This window comes from Trichoplax adhaerens, genomic scaffold (genome assembly GCF_000150275.1).
Source record: "Trichoplax adhaerens TRIADscaffold_4 genomic scaffold, whole genome shotgun sequence".
Classification (NCBI taxonomy): domain Eukaryota; kingdom Metazoa; phylum Placozoa; class Uniplacotomia; order Trichoplacea; family Trichoplacidae; genus Trichoplax; species Trichoplax adhaerens.
In genome coordinates, this window is record NW_002060946.1 from 3,693,138 (window position 1) to 3,714,362 (window position 21,225).

General features: G+C 32.9%; 3 protein-coding genes across 3 annotated transcripts; 1 reads left to right on the forward strand and 2 right to left on the reverse strand.

Annotated features, from left to right (window-relative positions):
* Window positions 1-2,156: 2,156 nt before the first annotated feature.
* TRIADDRAFT_55571 (uncharacterized protein) lies at window positions 2,157-5,343 on the reverse strand (the record flags this gene model as incomplete). Its single annotated transcript, XM_002111950.1, has 10 exons — window positions 2,157-2,242; window positions 2,383-2,470; window positions 2,523-2,663; window positions 2,739-2,871; window positions 3,024-3,068; window positions 3,906-3,946; window positions 4,112-4,150; window positions 4,592-4,797; window positions 4,986-5,043; window positions 5,314-5,343. The coding sequence occupies 10 exons, from the start codon at window positions 5,341-5,343 to the stop codon at window positions 2,157-2,159; spliced, it is 867 nt and encodes a 288-aa protein (XP_002111986.1).
* Window positions 5,344-8,051: 2,708 nt separating this feature from the next.
* TRIADDRAFT_23710 (uncharacterized protein) lies at window positions 8,052-10,851 on the reverse strand (the record flags this gene model as incomplete). The annotated part of the gene is made up of 9 exons (XM_002111951.1): window positions 8,052-8,182; window positions 8,273-8,353; window positions 8,525-8,594; window positions 8,707-8,829; window positions 8,944-9,076; window positions 9,169-9,209; window positions 9,280-9,318; window positions 9,890-10,092; window positions 10,743-10,851. The coding sequence occupies 9 exons, from the start codon at window positions 10,849-10,851 to the stop codon at window positions 8,052-8,054; spliced, it is 930 nt and encodes a 309-aa protein (XP_002111987.1).
* A 6,151-nt stretch (window positions 10,852-17,002) lies between these two features.
* On the forward strand, window positions 17,003-20,327 carry TRIADDRAFT_55573 (uncharacterized protein; the record flags this gene model as incomplete). Its single annotated transcript, XM_002111459.1, has 11 exons — window positions 17,003-17,049; window positions 17,161-17,210; window positions 17,357-17,494; window positions 17,600-17,731; window positions 17,840-18,156; window positions 18,670-18,755; window positions 18,839-18,885; window positions 19,412-19,629; window positions 19,737-19,851; window positions 19,967-20,093; window positions 20,189-20,327. 11 exons carry the CDS (start codon window positions 17,003-17,005, stop codon window positions 20,325-20,327), a joined length of 1,416 nt encoding a protein of 471 aa, XP_002111495.1.
* Window positions 20,328-21,225: the final 898 nt, after the last annotated feature.

Below are 21,225 nucleotides of genomic sequence, written 5' to 3' on the forward strand. Positions count from 1 at the left end.
CACGGACTACGAGAAGGGCTTCTTCAGTAAAATCCCTTCTATGTACAGTACAAATACAGTAGTATATAATGCACGTACATTGTACGCGTATCAATACTGAAACTCTATCAAATATAGATTCACAAAATAGGGATGTGCACTGTACAGGATATGATAATTTTTTCTTCTAGATTTTTGTATATTTCTACAAATATTTATGTACGTGCCGATACCATCAATTTGGGAAGAACTGATTAGTACAACCGAGTCATGGAATTAAAAATATAAATTATGTAATTCAATTTTATATGCCTATAGAATAAAAAATCAGCTACATGGACGCGTATGCTGTAGTATTGAACAAGACTATGTGGTGTGCTAGAGTTCGCATGTTATTCTTCTAACGCAGTCATCACAAGTGCTTTTATTTTATTTATAAACTAAAAGAAAGTAGTAACAATATGCCAGATCGATTTCTACAGTATCATCTTATTGCTTGAACAATAACGTTGAAAATATATTATATACTCGTACATATCGACAGCGACAAGTCTGTATAGCTCTAATATCTTGTATAATAAAATGATCAAGTTAAAATTACAAATGTGATATTTGATATATGCTATATATATATATATATATAGGCTAACACTGTCAATGGCAATCTTTTCTATAGTATGGAAGAAATCTCTTCTGTCGATACATTAACATTATAATCCGATAGAACTCGTACTACACTCTAGATCAATGTTAACATAATTCTATGGAATGTTACATCTATCGTATTTACATAATGGATAGTGTTAGCATCAAAACGGTGACAGGCTGTAATCACGTAAAAAAAAATGACCAATACATCATTTAACTGCTGGAGATATTGCATGACTGGCCGTTAATCATTTGAAAAAATGGTGATCTGTGTCTACGATACACAAATTGAACCTCTCATACCAATATTATAGATAGATATTTTGTCATAATAATGAATTAAAATGATAAGGAGCTACCGTATTGACTAAATCGGATAATAAGGTAGGAATGATCAGCTACTAAAACTGCTGATAGGTAGTGGGTACTTTCAGTGATGAATTAGATACAATCAAAGATTTAGAAATTCGCAATAATGAGAGGTAAAAGATTAAGAAGATTATCGTAAAAGCGATTATAGAATTTGCAATAATAATGGCGGATTAATCATATACATAATATCTATTTTTGCTTAACTAGATTTCTACTTGATATTGTACACATTTATATCATATACAGACTTGCTGTCAAACTCCGCCTAGGTATGTAGGGTGAGGACAGTACTGAGTTATCAGACTATCTTGGATATAGCAGTAAAATAAAATGAGATAAAATTGTTATCACCAAGGTTTTAAAAACTGTTTGCATAGACTGAAATGAGCCACCATGGAATACGAATCCATTCAGGGATGTAATCGGCAATTCGTAAATTTTTACATTGGAGAATATACTTTAATGACCGGATACTTATTGGAATTGTTCCTACAATATTATACAAACAATTAGATTTTCATAGAATACCAATCTTTTTCCAATCTACTTTATGCATTAGAGCACTTTAATAAGTAATAAAAAGCTATCATACGGTTTCAATATAACTCGAATCTATCATATAAACTGAAACTAAGCAAGTCTGTTTTGGATTACATTCATAAATAGGAATATACAAGCTTGATATTACGTATTATTCTAAACTTGAAGTAGACACCCTTTGTTTATACGGCACTTATTCTAACCATTGAAGTACAAATCTAACATGTACAGATACTATAGAATTTTTTCAAATGAATAGATAAGAAAATGTTGTAAATTTTAAATTATATAATTTTAACTATAGTCATGAAGTAGAGTGCAAATGAAATAGCGTCACGCTGTCTTTTCTAACTGTATATATTAGTTACGATTAAAGAGAGATCGTGAACATCCTTGGTGAATGCATCTTAAAACCGATTACACCTCTGTTAACACGATTGGTTATAGTTTAAGAAATAGTAATTCTTCGAAGGATTATGCCTCATAGCCTAGCTATTATGATTTTAACTACTAAAGATCCTCTTAAGGTTACTATGATTATAATTGACTGCTCATATTCCATTGATAAAAGAATTAATATTATTATTTTAGGAAATCAGCGATTAATTTATTTACAACTAACCATCTACATCGGTAAATCCATACTCTCTAGCCAAATCAGATATATCCAATATTCTTCCTGATTTATTCAGAATAGTTTCATCTACATCATGCATATAATAAGAGAGACGTTATTTCTTTCATTAATAGAGGCATTTAAATAGAAGCAATTCTAAATCAATTTCTTACGTACAACACATTTACATGAATATGGATGCATCTTACGGCATCTGCTATGTTTACCTGTAGCTAAAGCTACAATAGCTCTTCCGGTAAATTGAGGATCTTCTTGTTTAATTTTACTAATAATCTGTGTAGAATAGGCGGACATCTTGAATTGAATTCAATTATTAAAGTATAATTTAATTGATATTCAGCAAAACCTCTTTCAACTCTTTAGTGCAATCTAATGATTTTTCAAAGTGTGCTGTTACTTCGGTTCTTACAATACCAGGCCATATTGATACCATAGCGATGTTAAATTGCTTTAGATCTCTAGCGCAAGTAGTTGCCATTCTATCCACCTTGAGTAAACATTTCAATTCAATTTTAACATTGAAGTAGTACCGTAGTATACTTGAAATTATTGAATTACTTACAGCGGCTTTTCCAATTCCTAATGAAGCATTACAAGCGATATCTAACGCCGCTCCAGATGATACGTTAACAATTAATCCTTTACTCCTGACAATCATCAACCGAGCTGCATGCCAAGTCGTCGTATAATAACCCCTGTTAATTCCGGCCATAAGAATAGAATAAATCATTCGATAAATGAACCATTGCTGATCGATTTCAAGATTTCTAAACTTTATCCATATTACTTTAAATAATGATCTCTATATTGCACTGTATGAAGGCCTTTCTACTGATTTATTTCATACCGGCAGCAATTGACAATTTTTAAGAACTTTACATTATTAGATATTCTGAGCAAATAAAAAAATGAAAAATTAATACTGTATAATCGCGTCATTATTAATGAAAATCTCGCGTTTACGGAATTAATTAATTAGGATTAAGGAGTTTACTATAAAGAATAATGTAGATTATTACTTTTGAAAATAAAAGTTGACTATGAGAACTCAAGCTAAAGAAGAAATTTAAGCGATTAAAAAATAATCTAAGCCTCTTCTCCGTATACTACTCTCTACGACTATAAATCAAAGCGATGCCGTATTAGAGCATCGAGAGGTAATGAATGTATCTACTGTATCTTAATAGAAATACTGTAATTGAAACACAATTTAAATACTTTATAGCTTCTATTTTAAATATCGTTTGTGTTTATATGTAATTGGATTTTCGAAACGACGTTTAATCCCTTTAAATATACAGTAGAATAATAAAAATATGCTACTGTGTACAGTAGGATAGTCTTGGCATAGATGTTTTGAGTGGTTTCGGTGAAAGGTAGGACATTTTTAAGCAAGAGTTATTTCTGTTTAATGATATTATTGCCGTAGATAAAATACTTTTTAATTAAAGTCACTTTATTGGCTTCTATTAAAACTAATCTCTGCGGATGCTATTGGTAACTGTATAACTGGAGTTTGGTCGTCTATACTTTTACAGTCGTTACTGTAGCTAAGAATTTAAACAAATTCAAAGTTATTGATATAGTAATTGTAATCTTTCTTTATACATTAATTATCGTATGAATATAAGGAGCTATTCAATATATAAATAACAAAAGTTGTAATTAACGTTAACATAATAGCCATCAAGGGATTCAACAACGACTATAGTGATGATTCTCATTATACCTTAGTCCGACATCATTGACGTTATCCCATAAGGAAAGTGGCTATATTAAAAATAAAAGAAATGACATCAATTCCATAAGCGTAAACCAAGTTAAATCTGTTCTATGATAACTTCATCGAGACGAGAGAGTTAATTTAGTTCATATCCACGTCGATTGTCATTAAATAAATTGTAAATTAATTTAAAAATGCTCTATGTTACTCACTTGTTCCCAAAATGGAAACAGTAGATTGTCAATGATGGCCTGGAGCAAAAAAAAGTCCATTCAACAAACTTAAATCGATAAATGCTATCCCATTCAATACCGTATACTATTGAACCATTTTCTCTCTGTCGAACGCGCGCTATCATAACTATTTTATATTATATTCTTTCTAATTTTTGAGTTGCAATCGATATTATTGTCTTCATTATAACTTGAATAGGGGCTATGCTTTGCAACTGCAACAACTTATATTATCACGCTAAAAGTGTCAGCTAAAATGGATTAAAAATTTATCCGTTTTTATAACTAGATTATCATTATTTTTCTCTCTTATTTAAAACTAAAATAAAATAATCAATTAGATACAATGATATCCTATTAAAGAAATCTAAGCTAACCACTACAGTGTAACTTGATGTTCAATACAGAGAAAATATCGACAAATCTACTTAAAAGAAGCGGTATGCTATCGTAACTTACGCGAATGCCTGAAAAAGCATTATTCACCACAATATCCAGCCTTCCATGTTGCTCTAATGTAATTCGTTCAAATAACCTCTTGACGTCTTCATCTTGACTATGATCACATTTAACGGGATAACAAATCCCACCTGCATCGTCAATCGCTTTCGCGGTTTCGCACAGCGATCCGCCAGAACATTCAGGATCTGGATAGAATGTTCGTCCTGATTCATTCAGTTTTACGATCAAATAAATGAGAAAATCACGTCTAAATTACAGTCATTACATTATCGATTAAATTTAATTGCTTGATCATCCAATTACTATCAGCGTTATTTTATTAATTCCAACTATCAACCTGTAATGTAGACTGTGGCTCCTTCTTGACCAAGTACAATTGCGATACCTTTACCTAGACCACGAGAAGCGCCGGTTACTAGGCAAACTTTTCCTTTTAATCGCTTTGATCGCTATAAATAAGTCATAAAAGCACTTTTAATCAAGTAGCCACCTTAACAATCTTGATTTTTCAAATAATATTTTACAGGCAACATTTTGTTGACTAACGATTACATTAAAAGTGTAGCATAAATCATTTTATTGAAGTACAGTATCAGTAGTAAGTAATTTTTTTCTTTTTTCGACGTCAAAAAAGCAAATAATTCATTTTTTCTCTCTCATGCCTTGTAAAATGCGAGATAGTTGTATTATAAGAATAGAAAGAAACTTTCCATACTTACCGTTGAAGTTCCATTCTGATAAGTAGCCATGCTGCAATCAATCTTGAAATATCTTTACTACTAAGGGTAATAATATTAAATTTTAACATAACTCTATCTGCCTTGAAGAGATTGATAATTATAATAGAAAGAGAATAATGACGATAAGGAAAAAATGACTTTACCATAATACGAATCAAATTTTAATCTAACATTAATAAAAATAGCTACTATTGTGGCAATTGATTTCCTATTTGGTCTGCATCCTTGTTAAAAGATATGAACAACTAAAATAGATCCTCGATTAACTAGTGCCAACGTGTGTATGAGTAGTCGTAAGCGTTACTTACTCTTTTTTTTCAAATGATTAATTTTTTTCCCCTATTGGAATGTTAATTATGTTGTCGTCGATAATTACAGTAGAGATTGAATAATGGAGGAGGAAGATTATTAAATGGGGATGTAATTTTAAATCAATGTCAGCTTTAGAGGAATGATAAAGTAAAATAAAAGTTGGAAATGTGGTCCAAAGTAGGCAAGCTACATTGTCTCGTAAGCTATTTCTTTTTCTCCGACCTTCTAGGAGCTAAGGATTTAATACTAAAACAGCAGATTTATTTTAGCCTCATGCAGATCCTAAACAAATGGCTTTTAGTCTTGCATTGAATATTGTCTATTCTTTAGTTAGAGTAAACAAAATGACGAGTGGGGGGAAAGAAATCAAACGAGAGACAATTCTTGCTGTGACGTATAGTGCTATCTAAAGCAACTCTTAATATAAAAAATAAATCTATATAGGCCAATAGTTGATTGTTATACGTCCCATTTTTTTTTCCCCAAAGCTATAATAAGATAGCAACACCTCTTTAATATGGCTATTGTTAGAATAAATTGTTATTTTTTTAGTCCATGTGATCGCATCTTTGAATGAAGTCGATGACGATTTAGCGTATTATAGACCGATAATTGCCTTGAACAAATAGAGGATAATCATAAAATTCAATCAATTATAACATTAGGATAGAGATAGGTTTGGCTAATAGCTGTATTTAATAAGCAGATTTATCTCTCGAGATACGATGATAATACTAAGTGATGTTCAACAAGGTACTTCATTTTACTTGGTAAATAAATGAGAGTGCCTTCAAATTCAACAACTTGACTTCTAGAATAATTAGCAGCTTAAATAATACAGAATTTTAATTTAAATGCGCAGAATAGAGACAATTTTAATACAAGCAATAGAGAGCATCGCCAGCAATTTTTTCTTCACTTAATAAACCTATTAATCCCTTATAGGATTGTCATCGTTTGACGAAAAATTGCGACTATTTATGTGTTTGTTCTTGTACCAGCACTGTATAATATAGAAGGTAGTGGATAACTTGGTTGGATATACATTCGTTTATAGGTTGTATATGTTTAAAATTTTCTTATTTTTGATACTTTAATACTATTAGGAAATCTAATCTTTATTGATCATCAATACTACCAATCTAGATTGTGTCTGAATATTAAATATTAAAGAGGCATCCAATGGCTTACGGTAGAGTAAAAATGAATAAAATTAAATTTATTTACTGGTATTAACCATAATGCAAGCTTAAATTAGTTTAATATCGATAGAAGGAGGTAAAATAGATTGAAACGATAAATTGGTTGAACGTTTGAAAATGTAATAGCCAAGGACGAGATTATAGTACAAAATTATTTGTTTCTCATTTAATGTGTGCATGATGAATATGTAGATCTCTGTCTAAGGCACAATTATCATGGATAGAATTAAGAGAAGGAAATTAGTCCTAGTATTTTTTCCCATCTTAACTCTTGAGCATGAAATTAAGCAGCATAGTGTACAGTATAATAATATAAAATATGTGCAGGATAGTAAAATAAATCTGATGAGGAAACGTTAAGATATAATACTGTACAGCGTACATAGATTGCATAAATTGTTGTACGAAAGCACAAGGTAAAACACCAAAGTAGACAAGTTAATACCATAAATGGATTGTATTAGTTACTTTAAAGTATTGCTATGTTGTAAAATTTATGGATAGTTTGTCAGGAATCTCTCTATTGTATTAAAGAAGTTGTTAATTATATCTATCATAAAGGAGTCCTATTGCATAAAAATTTCCTTATCGTCCTGAAAAAATGTGTATAGAGTCAGGTGGCAGCCTCGATGCCAATATAGGTTGCCTTTAAGATTGATTTCAAGTGATACGGCCGGTATAAGGCATCCATTAAATGAAGGACAGTTACGTTTGCATTATTACATATTTACAGATGTTCATTTTCTAAAATGGCCATAATAAAATTTATTGGTAAAAATGTAGAGCGAAGGGTAAAATATCTTGCTACTGCTTCCATTGAATAGTAAGCTAATACCGTTGTAGAGTAGAGTAGAGAATATCAACTATGTCATTTCGGTATCATGATAGATAACATCAACCCCATTTTGCAAAATGATCCCGCTCTCTATGACTTATCTAACGCTAAGAATGATATTAAGAACATTGATCGCAATTTTATTATGATAACAAGTTGAACATAATATATGATGGTGTAAGAGAGAAGCTATCAGATACAAATACTGGCATATCTTTATTCTATACTGAATTACGAGCTATACTATATACCATAAACTCTTGGTATTTTGATTATATTTTATGTACTTTGCTAACATCTGTTCTAATATACTTTATACTATACAGCAGTTAACTAAGAATAATATCAAAGAAATGGAGGGTCGACTTTTAAAACTTGTGCGTTGTAGCTGCAATAACCCACCATGGTAGCCGAATCCATCCTGGTACAATAGGTGCCAGATTTGATCCAGAGAATTTTAGCATATCTTTCACACTACGAATGTTGGAGGGACGATTTCCTGCAAAAAATATCATTTCATTATAGTTTTAGGTCAATTTAATTCAATTTCAAAGTAACAGTTGGTCGATATGTAAAGGTGAAACTTTACCAGAAATATCAGTAAACCCATATTCGGTTGATAAGTCAGCAGTGGTTACTATCTTTCCGGTTTTTTTCATAATATTAGGATCTTAAAATAAATTATGACATTCGATTCTTATTAAGACAAAATCGTAAAATATCGTTCTCATTTGTAACAGCTGAAGATAAAATCTTAAGTTTCAATCTAAGAAACTACGATGCATTGTATATTAGTACTCGTATAGTCAACTATTTGCGATTAACTCAGTTTGTAAGTTACCATTTGCCATAGCCACCACTGCTTTTCCGCTAAATGTTGGATCTTCTGCATCGCTGAATATCGATTTCATCTAATCATATAAGCAAACGAATCGTATATCAAGGCCACGTACATAATGAAATTTAAATGTTAAAAATTGTATGATTAATCGATAAGTACAACTATATGCTATGCTAATAGACCTCGTCTCGCTCATTCAAGTTTTTAGATACATATTCAGTTTTAACAGGGCCGGGCCATAAAGACACCATGGCAACATTAGATTTTTTTAACTCGTAACCACAGTCTGCAGCCATTCTATCCACCTATGGGAAATGATTTATGGTTGGTGCATGATAAAAGGTGATAACAATGGCTTGTTACTGCTTTTCATGTTATTACTTGTATCAAAACTTGGCAATTAACACTATTCGACATACCCCAGCTTTTCCAATACCATAAGCAACATTAAAGAGGTATCGTAAACCTCCAGCCGAGGAAATGTTAACGATTAAACCTTGTTTACGAGGAACCATTAACCTTGAGGCATGACATGTTGCGATATAGTGGGCTCTGAGAATTTATGCAAGATAAATGTTAGAAGGATCCCTTTAAACAAAAGTAACTTAAATCAATTATGATATTGTAAGGTATTCATAGTATACCTCAAACCAACTCCATTAATAGTATCCCACATGTTGTCGGGCTGTAGGATACAGATAATTGTTAAAGATTTTCAAGATAACTGAAGCATATCGATAAAAAAAAGTAATAACCTGTTCCCAAAACTTCTTTTGGGAGTTGTCAAAGATAGCCTACGTAGCATAAGAGAGAAAACGTATGTGATTAAATTAATTAAACGATAAAAGTTGTAAAATCTTTCAAATGATGACTAAAAGTCTGTAAATAATCATCTTAGGAAGTACGATTGCAGTAATTACATCAGTGATAAATTTACGATAGTTTACATCAATACGCTTACGTAGACTTTAAGTTATTCTATTTATCGGATGTAAGTTATAAGAAATTAAAAAAAGAATCGTATAAATTTGGTCCTCCTACAGGGATATCCTTGCGAAATATCATTGCATACTAGTATTTTGAAGTCGGTATAATAAGTCTTAAAAGCAGTTTACCTTCAAGAACTATATGACTATAATAAATATATAGTGTCAATGGTAAGGACTTCAATTGATCTCAACGTGATTATTCTAGATTGATCTATGATTATATTATATATGTATCTTTGACGAGTATGGCTACGTATGAACACTTGAGGTCAACATGACAGAAGGCGGTAGTGAAATTTCGAATTTTATCCTCATGTCAATTGTTTGTTTTTGTCATGTTTTTAGCCTAACGTCTAAGTACAATCGCCATAATCACCTGGACTCCAGCGTATGCATTATTGACCAAGATATCTAATCGACCATCTTGTTCTTTTGCAATAGTTGCAAATAATTTGGCAATATCTTCATCTTTAGAGTGATCACACTGGATAGGAATACCTTTACCACCAGCTGCATCAATTTCCTGGGCAGTTTCTTTTAATGATCCAGATAAGCCTGGCTTGGCTTCAAGAGTACGTCCTAAGAATGTCAATAATTAACAGAGAATCTATTTCATTTTTGACGCCTAATTTTGCTATTTGGAGGGGGCAATTCCTCAAGCTGCCAAGGAATTCAAGTCGTTCTTACGATATCTCTGTAAATTATAATACTTGAATGAATTTTTTCTGTCGATGCTGCACTGGCTAACTGACGTTCAACTTGCTGTAGAATATATGTACTACACTAGATTGGTCTATTATTCCATCCGATAATGCTGCTGATCCTATCATCATAGACTTGTATGGTCCCATCAGCAGGATTATGTGCCTATTTACAATAAGTACGCTATCTATACTTCGTCAACAACGCATTAATTCATTCTATTCTTGATCTGATATTGAAATGGGAAAATTTGCATTTACAGTATGAAGCGTACGCGTATTCGTTATTTGCAATCAATCTCTTGAAAGTGCATCTCATATCGATATTCTCTTTGATGAAGGAAAGTAGAACATAGATATGGCTTTAAGGGATGTTGATTTAGATTTATTCGATATGATAACGTCTCGATCATTTTCATCGCTTAGCGATGGAATGCGTCATCGAGATTTGAATCAGGATAGTAAAATAGAATGGAACTGTTGTAGAGTGTAAGCTGGAAGATTGTTGGGAGAATAGGAATCGCTTACCTGTAATATAAACCGTAGCACCCTCTTCGCCAAGTATGACAGCGATACCTTTGCCAATTCCTCGCGTTGCTCCAGTAACTAAGCAAACTTTACCTTGAAGGCTGGACATTTTGACCTACATAGGTATTAAAACAAGTAATGAGATCGATGACTTTTTTACCTGCAGCTGTACATCATCACGTATTGATGAAACGCTTTTCTTTTCGTCGTCCTTATGCCTCTATTCTGCTGCGTAAGCTATTATGACGACGAAGCTGTGATCAACTTATTCATGCATCTATTACAACTGATGGAAAGTACTTACAGATCGGAAAACTATTAATGCGGTTGATTGGAGAAGAAGTTGCTGCTCGCCGGAATAGTAATGGCACTCCTTCCACTGGTGAGGATAAGAATGGTATGAGTGGATTCTGACCCAGTTGAATGAGTAATATAGAGAATGTGCTGCATCATGTCATGGATGTTAAGATATACTACTAGAACAATATCACTTTCCTTATACGGTATCCAAGTAGCTCGTCTAAAATCCAATACAGTATGACAAATGAGCAAGCTCGATGTGTAAACACATTTCCAAGAGGTCAAGAGGCGAGAGGTTAAAGATGGCCCCTGGTAAACTTGTATAAATTCCATATTAACTTAACTTAATGAAACACTTTCCAGTCTGATTCTACCGCTTTGAGTGATTTTGACCTTTTAGCTTAAAACTACTTCCAAACGAACCGTCTTTGAATAACGCACAAGATGGACGTTATCCTGTCGTTCTAGCACTATCCATGAATCTTTGACACGCTTTGAAAGGTTCAAAATCGCTCCATTTTTGAAAAAATTGCTTGTTAAAGATAGTTGCTCAGCATGATAAGAGGCTAAGAGCGTATACTAGAGATCTTTCTCTCCAAGGCTTCTAGCCTACACTTGCTATAGCCTTGCACAAATGTCAAGTTGTGATCAGATACAATCAGTTGCAAGTCCATTGCATACAAAAGTATATCGAATTGTTGATGCATAATTTGTGGATCGCTATTCTGATCCTTAATTGGTTTACGCCGTCGATCTGAACGGCATTTGGTCTATCCTATACTGTATCAGGACAGTAAACAAGTACTATACTTTCCCAACCTGATTAATTCAAATTAAATTAAAAATAGATAGCTCACATAAATGGACAGTAATTTAGGACATTGATGGAAAGGATTGGACCATTCAAGAGCGAGTTTCCGCTCATGGATAGATGATCAATAACGCTTGTATAAAATGCTAGGAAATAGGAAAAGTTGACTATTGCCAGAGACACCGCTGTTAACATACTGCATGCAGTAGATAGTCAGTATAAAAATAAAAAAAATAATAATAATGTCGACACTCGATGAGTTCTGTAGAAGTTGTCTTCTATGTCAACGTAGTCAAGTCATCGACATGGAAAGTCCCAAGCTCCGCTGTGCAAAATAAACTGTCAGCTTGTATCCCTTTCTGACTCACTTATTTTTATGGTATTTTACTGCATATCATGCTATTCAAGAAAAGTAAGAATGACAATTGATTTGCACAGAGATGTTTCATTCAATCAAAGCAGGTCCGATTGCTCGTGTCGACAATTTAAATTGCAGAAATCAGTGATTAAAGTAAAACATGGGCTCTGTTCTCTAGTAATGCATCAATATATCTCATACTAATGCACACTGTGGATGGGAAAATCAAGGACGACAGTTTATTTTTGCACAGGGATATTTCATCGGATAAAGCAGGTCTGATTGCTGGTACTGATGGTTGTAGAGTGCTGTAGAAATCATCTTATCCAGCCAGCCATTTTTTACTCACTCGTTTAGTGGTTGCCTACTGTGTGCACTGTATACCATGCAAGGTTAATGAAAAGATCAAGGATGTAAGTAGTATTTATGCACAGCAAAGCAGGTCTGATTGCTGGTACTGATGGTTGTAGAGTGCTGTAGAAATCATCTTATCCAGCAGCCAGCCATTTTTTACTCACTCGTTTAGTGGTTGCCTACTGTGTGCACTGTATACCACGCAAGGTTAATGAAAAGATTAAGGATGTAAGTAGTATATTTGCACAGCAAAGCAGGTCTGATTGCTGGTACTGATGGTTGTAGAGTGCTGTAGAAATCATCTTATCCAGCCAGCCATTTTTTACTCACTCGTTTAGTGGTTGCCTACTGTGTGCACTGTATACCATGCAAGGTTAATGAAAAGATCAAGGATGTAAGTAGTATATTTGCACAGCAAAGCAGGTCTGATTGCTGGTACTGATGGTTGTAGAGTGCTGTAGAAATCATCTTATCCAGCAACCAGCCATTTTTTACTCACTCGTTTAGTGGTTGCCTACTGTGTGTTCTTTATACCATGCAAGGTTAATGAAAAGATCAAGGATGTAAGTAGTATATTTACACAGCAAAGCAGGTCTGATTGCTTTAGTGGTTGCCTACTGTGTGCACTGTATACCATGCAAGGTTAATAATGAAAAGATCAAGGATGTAAGTAGTACATTTGCACAGCTGCGATGTCTCATTGGGCAAGGCAGGTCCATGCTGAATTGCTGATCCTTTTCATGGTGGCAAAGTCCTCGTTCAAGTCGATACTATAGCCACTGTAGTGCAAACACAGTCCGTAACTACTGATCCATTTGGATTTATCCGAGCCTTGTAGCAAACACTGTAGAGTACAGATGAATTTTACGTTGAAAATTTCTCCAATTCTCTACGATTGTTGAGGAAATAATCCAAAATTAGACTAAGGATCCAGCTGGAAAATATTTTTGTCGGATCGGAAGTGGGTCTGCAACCAACTGTACAGTATTCTACCCTACTGCCCGATACAGTAGCCATGAGCCTATACGAACACACAATGATGATCGACTCGATGCCCACACGCTACTCAAATAAGTAGGAGATCATCACTACGCAGACTCTATTCTTTTTCAAGAAATCGGCGGTTATCCAGCTATGGCGGGGCTAGTAGCAACCGAGAAATGGATACGTCAGCGCATCCAGTTAAAGCATGATAATTTAGGTAAAATCCAATTCATTGATTATTACTTACTTTTATGCAAGGTTATCCACCTTTTATAGCAGCTGTAGGATGATGAGTAGGCCACTAGGTTGGCTGTTAACGATGCTACTTTCGCTATGATAAGATTGGACTTGGGATATTTATTTATAGTGATGTTGTCTATTTTGATTAGCCAGCAGGCCTTGAATCGATTAAAGTATACTCTAGTTGATGTTATGATAGTGGAAAGAGAATAAATTGTAATGGTTCTAGCTCAACTTGTTAATTCGTATGATCGATTCAAGAAAATAGTACAGTAATAGCAGCTGGTGTAGATAGAAAATTGAATTTAAATGGACACAATGAGTACTCTATCGAGGGCGTCGTCAACCGTCCCTTATTGATCAGACGCTTTATTTCTCTCTTGATTCTGCACTAGTACTAGGACGACGAATAGTAAGCAAGTGATTTTTCTCCAGTAGTCCACAACTTGGATATATGTTGATAGATAGACAATCGACTACTACCATTATTACTATATATACAAGTTATCTTTATTATGCGAACTTTACTAATATAGTCACTAATCATTGCTAAATGAAGTCAAGACACTTGATTAGTTGAACTTAGTCATAGCAACTTGAAATCTTCATTCCACATAGCAATCATCTCAGTAGATATATCAACAGTAATCGAATGTCTTTCATGATAGTAATTATCTCAGTAGATATATCAACGCACTATCCGCTAACTTATTGACAGTAATTGGAGGTCTTTTCAAAATAGCAATCATCTCAATTTGATATGTCAAGACACTGGGTTAGATTAACTTATTTACGGTCATGCAAAGTCTTTTCTAAGATGACGATCATTTCAGTAGATATATCAAGACACTGTCCATCAACTTATCTACAATAGTTTAAGGCCTTTCCAAGATAGCAATTATCTCAGCAGACTTAATAAGACACTAAATTCCATTAACTACTGATAGACCCGTATAGTAGTTTGAGGTCTTTTTCAAGAGAGTGATCATCTCAGTTTTGATAGATCAACATACTGGATTAGATTAGATTAACTTATTTACAGTAATTTGAGATAGCGTTCATCTCAGTAGACATGGCAAATACAGTATACCAAATGATGATGCATGCAATCCATTAAATTACCACAGATTAACCAAGTAATTACGCGTAGAACATTTAATATTGGATGATCGAGGAAAAATAGTTTGCTGCTGTATTAAAATAAAATGATTCTGTATAATATTCTAGATTTGCTGATGTGCAGTATTATTGCAACAGTTGTCATAGCATGTTTGTGTAGACGAGGTAAAAATATTTAACCTTGGTTGAACAGGGAAACAACAAGTTCCTACTGCATTTGAAACATTAGACGCATCATCATGTAACTATGACATCTAGAAACTAAATTTTTATAGCCCGTACGTACGGTGTACTACGACGAGAGCTCATAAAACGATTAAACAATCAATCTTTTCAAAATTTGAATGTCTTAATCAACATTACCAAGAGGATAGCTATTAATAGTATCGAAATAGGAAAGAAGCATCCTGTATTCATAATAAGCCTTTACGGTAGCATGATATTATTCAAAGTGCTTCGCAAGACTTGACCACCACGGTAACAACAGGAACGGTAACATGGAGTTTGCAAGAAAATCACGCTAGCAAGACAAAATGAAATGATATTGTACATATACAATAATAGTCAAGAAATAGACAATATTTTCGACGTAGTACTATGCTATTAAAGGGAGCCAAAACTTGCAAATACGTAGTTTCTCAAAATTAGGTATCTACTCAATTCCAGATAAAATTTTTAAAACTTAACAGGCACTTTTAAGTCGAAATGGAAGATTGTTTTCATTTCATGATCGTTGGAATTATACACCCAATAACGCGCCATATTTTAGAAAATTTTTCTCACTTTCTTGCTATACGTATTCTAGTACCTGCATTTTACATTTTGTTATAGTAATGCAAGTTGAAAGTGTGTATCTTTGGTAGCTACACTATATCGAATAAGAATAATAATTTCTATTATTATATAGACGATGTACGTTCTTTATCATTACCCGGCGCATATCAAGAGAAGATCATAAAACTTGGCTCAGGTCTCGTTGGTTTTGTGCGTGTAAAACATGTCGACTTGTCACGCAATGCACTTACTTCGCTTGATGTAAGTTATTTACTTTCCTTTCACCGTACCTCAAGTTACCGAAATGATGCTATCTCATATTTCTATCAGTTAATATGATAGCATATTTAAGTCATAGCTATCCATCAATCATTGTTTTACAACTTTTCTATCTTTATTTATAGGGATTAGAAAATCTCAAGTTATTGGAGAAGTTAAACTTGTATCCTAAATAAATTGATTCGACATTGAAGTTATTTGCTCGTAATTACATATATATACCGTATGAAAATATAAAAGTAGTACCGTTAAAATAGCTCTACGAATGGAGAGATATACTCGTAAATACTGATGATATCGAATCTATAGATCTTGTTTTCCTTAATTAATCGATCTAAATCGTAGATATTATAATCGTATAGCTTCGCTGGATGAACTATATAAACTTAGGCATAATACAAACTTAAAGGTAGGTAATTTGCAGTACCGAGTGTATTCTTTGCTACAATCCTCAACTGAATAGTAAATAGGTTAATGTTATACGTAATCGCTAACATAGTGCTTATTGTATTAACATACCAAAAATTTATGTCATCAGAATTATATAGTGTACGCACAGAATCATGGATATACAAAAAAGTCGTGACAACAATAATTTTTATTTTACCTTAGGAACTTGACTTGAGATTAAATCCTGTCACTAAGAACGAATCCGATTATAGGCTGTTTGTAGTTCATATGCTACCTAGTTTAAGACGACTTGGTAATTAAAATTTATACCCATATTTTTGCATATTTCACCAAAATCGTTGACCTGCTACAGTAATAAACCTTTTCTATTCCACCATAATGATTAATTTTATTTTAATAGACGATCGTAGCGTCAGAGATAGTGAACGAAGGGCAGCTTTAACCCTCTTTTCTACGGATGCTGTAAGATTCTTCTAATAGCTAATGTTATTTAAGTTGTTGATATATAATCGTCCGTATATAATAAACCTGTAATGATACTATTTACTGTTAATATATCTTAGTATAGAATGATTGAAATCCTTTTTATTATATTTACTTCCATTTCACATATGCTCGAAGGCAACCGTAATGTCACAAAAGCCAAATGTACAAATTGCTAAATCTTCCCCCGAAAAGTAATCCTATTATCCTGCCTTTAATGAAATATACAGTAGCATATATTTTGTACGATAAAAGACACATACATAAGAACTTAATTATATTTTAATACACCTATACATGTATAGATCTTCCGTTCCAAGAGTTAATATGGTTAAATCCCTAGCCAGGCCTCCACGTAAGTGAATATCGACAATACTACCAATTATGAATTATTAGAAGCTATACGATGCGAATTTGTAATATAATGGCATTCTACTAATTCCATGTTAGAAGTATATTAATTCACTAACATTTAAATTGTCATTAAAATGGCTCGTTTAGTAATGGTGCAAGACAACGATGATGAATTATTAGATTTGGTAGCGCGTACTGGTGGTGATCTAGGTCAAAAAAGAGAAATGACTGGGTCAACGGCAAGAAAACCCGTTGCCGATAGTTACACAAAAGAAGAACTAAAAGGTAAAAGTTTCCTTATGCTGATTTTTACGTAATATTGTTAATAGTTTATATAAAATAATATTAAGTATTGAAATTATTGCTACTAATTTTTTTACCTTTAAACAGTTCTAAATCAAGATGATGATCAACAGAGGCATTTTAAGCTAAAAAGGATAGATGATTCACCATCGAGATATGGCAGCACTAATAATAAATTAGATACGTCATTGGCAGCATCAAAATCCGTTACTTCCCCAGGTAGGAATACAACATTTTGTTCCTGATAAATTTGATTAAATCTAATAACTTAGACAAGCAGGACTGATAATCTTTAACAATACCCTTTTTATTCCTTTTAAAATATAGAAAAAACTAGTAGGATACATGGCCGCAGCAGGGTACAATTTGCTGATGAAAACATTAGTGCAGTTATATCCCCAAATAGAGGTCGTCATTTCGATTCGGAAATTAACAAAACTGATGACCCTAATTTAAAATTTCAAGATCAAAGGCAAGCCTATACGAAATATATTTCAAAAGCTAATTTTACTCCCGCTCCGCCAGAGGTGCAAGATAAAGATGCTGAGAAAACGAATTCGCGAATAACAAGCAAAGATCGAATTCGCTATGACGATACGTTGACGACAGTGACTTCTCCTAGTGTAGGCGGTGACACTACTCAAGTTAGCATAATTTTCAAACGTTTATTCTGTAATGTCGCATCAATTAATCGGTCATTATGTAATAATATAAACGTGTTAAGATGACATTGAAACATTTGGCTATGTTACAACAGTGCTTTATAGCATGCTACATTGGCGTTCATCTAGGGCTTTTATTAAAGTGCTATACTCCCATATTTTGTATGATTACGCATAATTTGGATTATGATATACAGTACTATGAAATTGACATTAATAGTACACATAGTATTAAAAATGTTGATGACAAAAATACCATTTTACTGATTACTCATAATATCCTAACCCTAACCCTAACATTATCAGGGACTATTCGGAAGAAGAGAAAGGGGCGGGACACGGCCGAAAACTGCAAAAAAATGAAAAGGCCAACGATCGTGTCTTGTCCCTTTCTCTTCTTTCGAGTAGTCCCCGATATCTTACGTGTACGTAGCAAACGTAACGGTCCATGTATATGTTGTATAGATCGCTTAGGTCGTTTTAATTTATCCACAGGTATCACAACCCGATAAATCAACCCTCGAGAATTATGTAGCATTACCGAAAGTGGCTGTTGAAGAAATGCTTAATCTCGTAGACAGGTTAATTATTATATCGAAAGAATAAGTAATTAAATTTTTATATACCTATACAAACTTATCTGTTGCCTAATTCGTGATAATAGATATTGGAATGGTTCAAAATCGCTCCATCGCAATAACAAATTTCAAGGTATTGCAAAACAGAGAATTTCTAAATTCCTGAAAACTACTCTTACTGTAACAGTTATCACAATAATAAATTGTGCTTAGAACAGGGATAACTCATGTGATGTAAATTTATTTGTCTTAGTTATACAATATGATAAGATCGTTTGATAAATGCGGATATTATAATTACGTAAAGGGTCAAAAATAGGAATGCTATAATGCGAGAAACAATACAGTACTAGGATATCTACCTTAATAAATAAACAAAACACTAAACTGAATGAGGGGGAAGCAAAAAGTAATTTATAAGTAAAATTTGGTCTATTTGGATGCTCTAAATGTAAATAAATTATCTTCGATATAGAACACAAAGTTTCGTTGTGTAGTCAATCACATAATTTCTAATACTTATTAGTATGCCAAGCTTATTAACAAACATATTTAGATAATTTAATTGTAGCAGCTGTACTTACAACAAGCTAAGAAATATATACTCGTAAATTATTATTTACGTCAATCCAATGAATTTCATGTATATCAATTTTTAGGCCATCTTGAAGCCATGCTTTCAAAGTATATTAAAACTCCAGCAGCAGTATTAGAGGAAAATGAGCAATTAAAAGCCAAACTTCACGATTGTATTGATGAGTTATCATCAATAAGAACTAATTACCAAGACAAAGCTAACGAAATTGAATCCTACAGAAATCGCTTGCAACAACAAGATGAAATTAAGCTAGTGCTCGAGAAGGCTAACAAGGATCTAGTAAGAATGTAGATGTAGACCTATCAGTGGATCTATCAATGACATAAATTATAAAATTTTTTAAATTTATAGTTTATAGTAACTAATAAAAAAACTTCTTTTTGCAGGATCTTCTACGGTCTCGGTATGAAAAAATAAAAGAAGAGAACGCTTCATTGAAAAGTCAAGTTGGTTCTGTTGAATCTATACAACAACTAGAGATGAAATATCAATCACGTTTAGGTAATAAATGAAGATTTTGCAATTTTTGCTTATCATATCCATTGACTAGACTGTTAAATCTTAATTCCATGATCATGATATGACAGCTACACCTTTTTGTTTATGATATTACAAGATGAATTCGTGAAAGAGAATCGTACTCTTAAACAAGAATTAGAATCATTAAAAAGTGAATCCTCGCAGGTTCATGCCGTTAATACCAAGATTCAAGCACTAACTGGCATGTTACAGGAAAGTCATGGGTAAGTAAATTAATCACCGTACCTGTTGAATCGTTACTTTCGATGTTTAATTGATTGCAAATTTTTATTCCTCACTCAACTTTGTACTTTTGTAGAGCATTAGTCGCAACAAATCGCCATCTGTTGGAGCAGTTAGAAGAGACAAAAGAGAGACATCAAACTGAAGTTGAACAGCTCCATTGGAGTTATAATCAATTAAAGAAGACATTGTCATTATCTGACTTGAGTTCATAACAGTTGACGTTGCAGATATTCCTCATGTATGGGGTTACTGACTATGCGCACTTTTTTAGTATGCTAGTCATTATTGTTTGTTATCGATAGATCGACAGCGTTAAAAGACATGCAGGAATGAAAGAAAAAGTCGCAGTTTATAGCTTAGCCAATTCTTAATGTTCATAGTATCTTATAAAATTTGACATCATAACATTGAATCGATGACTTTCAGTAGCTACACTATATTTTTACTTATTTATACGGCATCTTAACTACGCTACGAAATAGTATAAAATTTTATAAAATGGCATAGTTGCCTTATTTGTACAGGTTAGTTTTCAAACGGTATAGCAAGAACGATGCGATATCATTTTTATTTTATACGACAGCAGCTGATACTGTTGATTAGAACGCCATTAATAATGCTTGCTTATTCTTAGAAATGTGAGCATAATTAATATTGTACATTAATTCTTTAAAACGATATAGCAAGGACAATCCTACATCATTTTATTTTATACAATAACAGCTGATGCCGTTAATTAGAAAGTCTTTAATGTCTGTTTATTCTTAGAAATATAGACATAACTAATATTGTACATTACTTACGAATATTTAAACATTTAAATCATGTAATAGATTATTTATATATATTTAAAATATCGTAAATCTAACTAACCTAAATGTCCTTGAACAAACATTTTCGATCGTCTGGCTATATTCTTCTCTGGATATGTATAGTTTACTTGGATAACTTTTCTTTTGGTTGTATTCATATATTACTGAATACATTTTTGTACATACCGTTTAGACGAGTATAATGTATACTGTATATGTGTGATGGAAATATTTTTACTTCGTATTTGATATTGGTTGCTTATTCAAATTGCTAACATAATGCGGTCAAACAGGATTT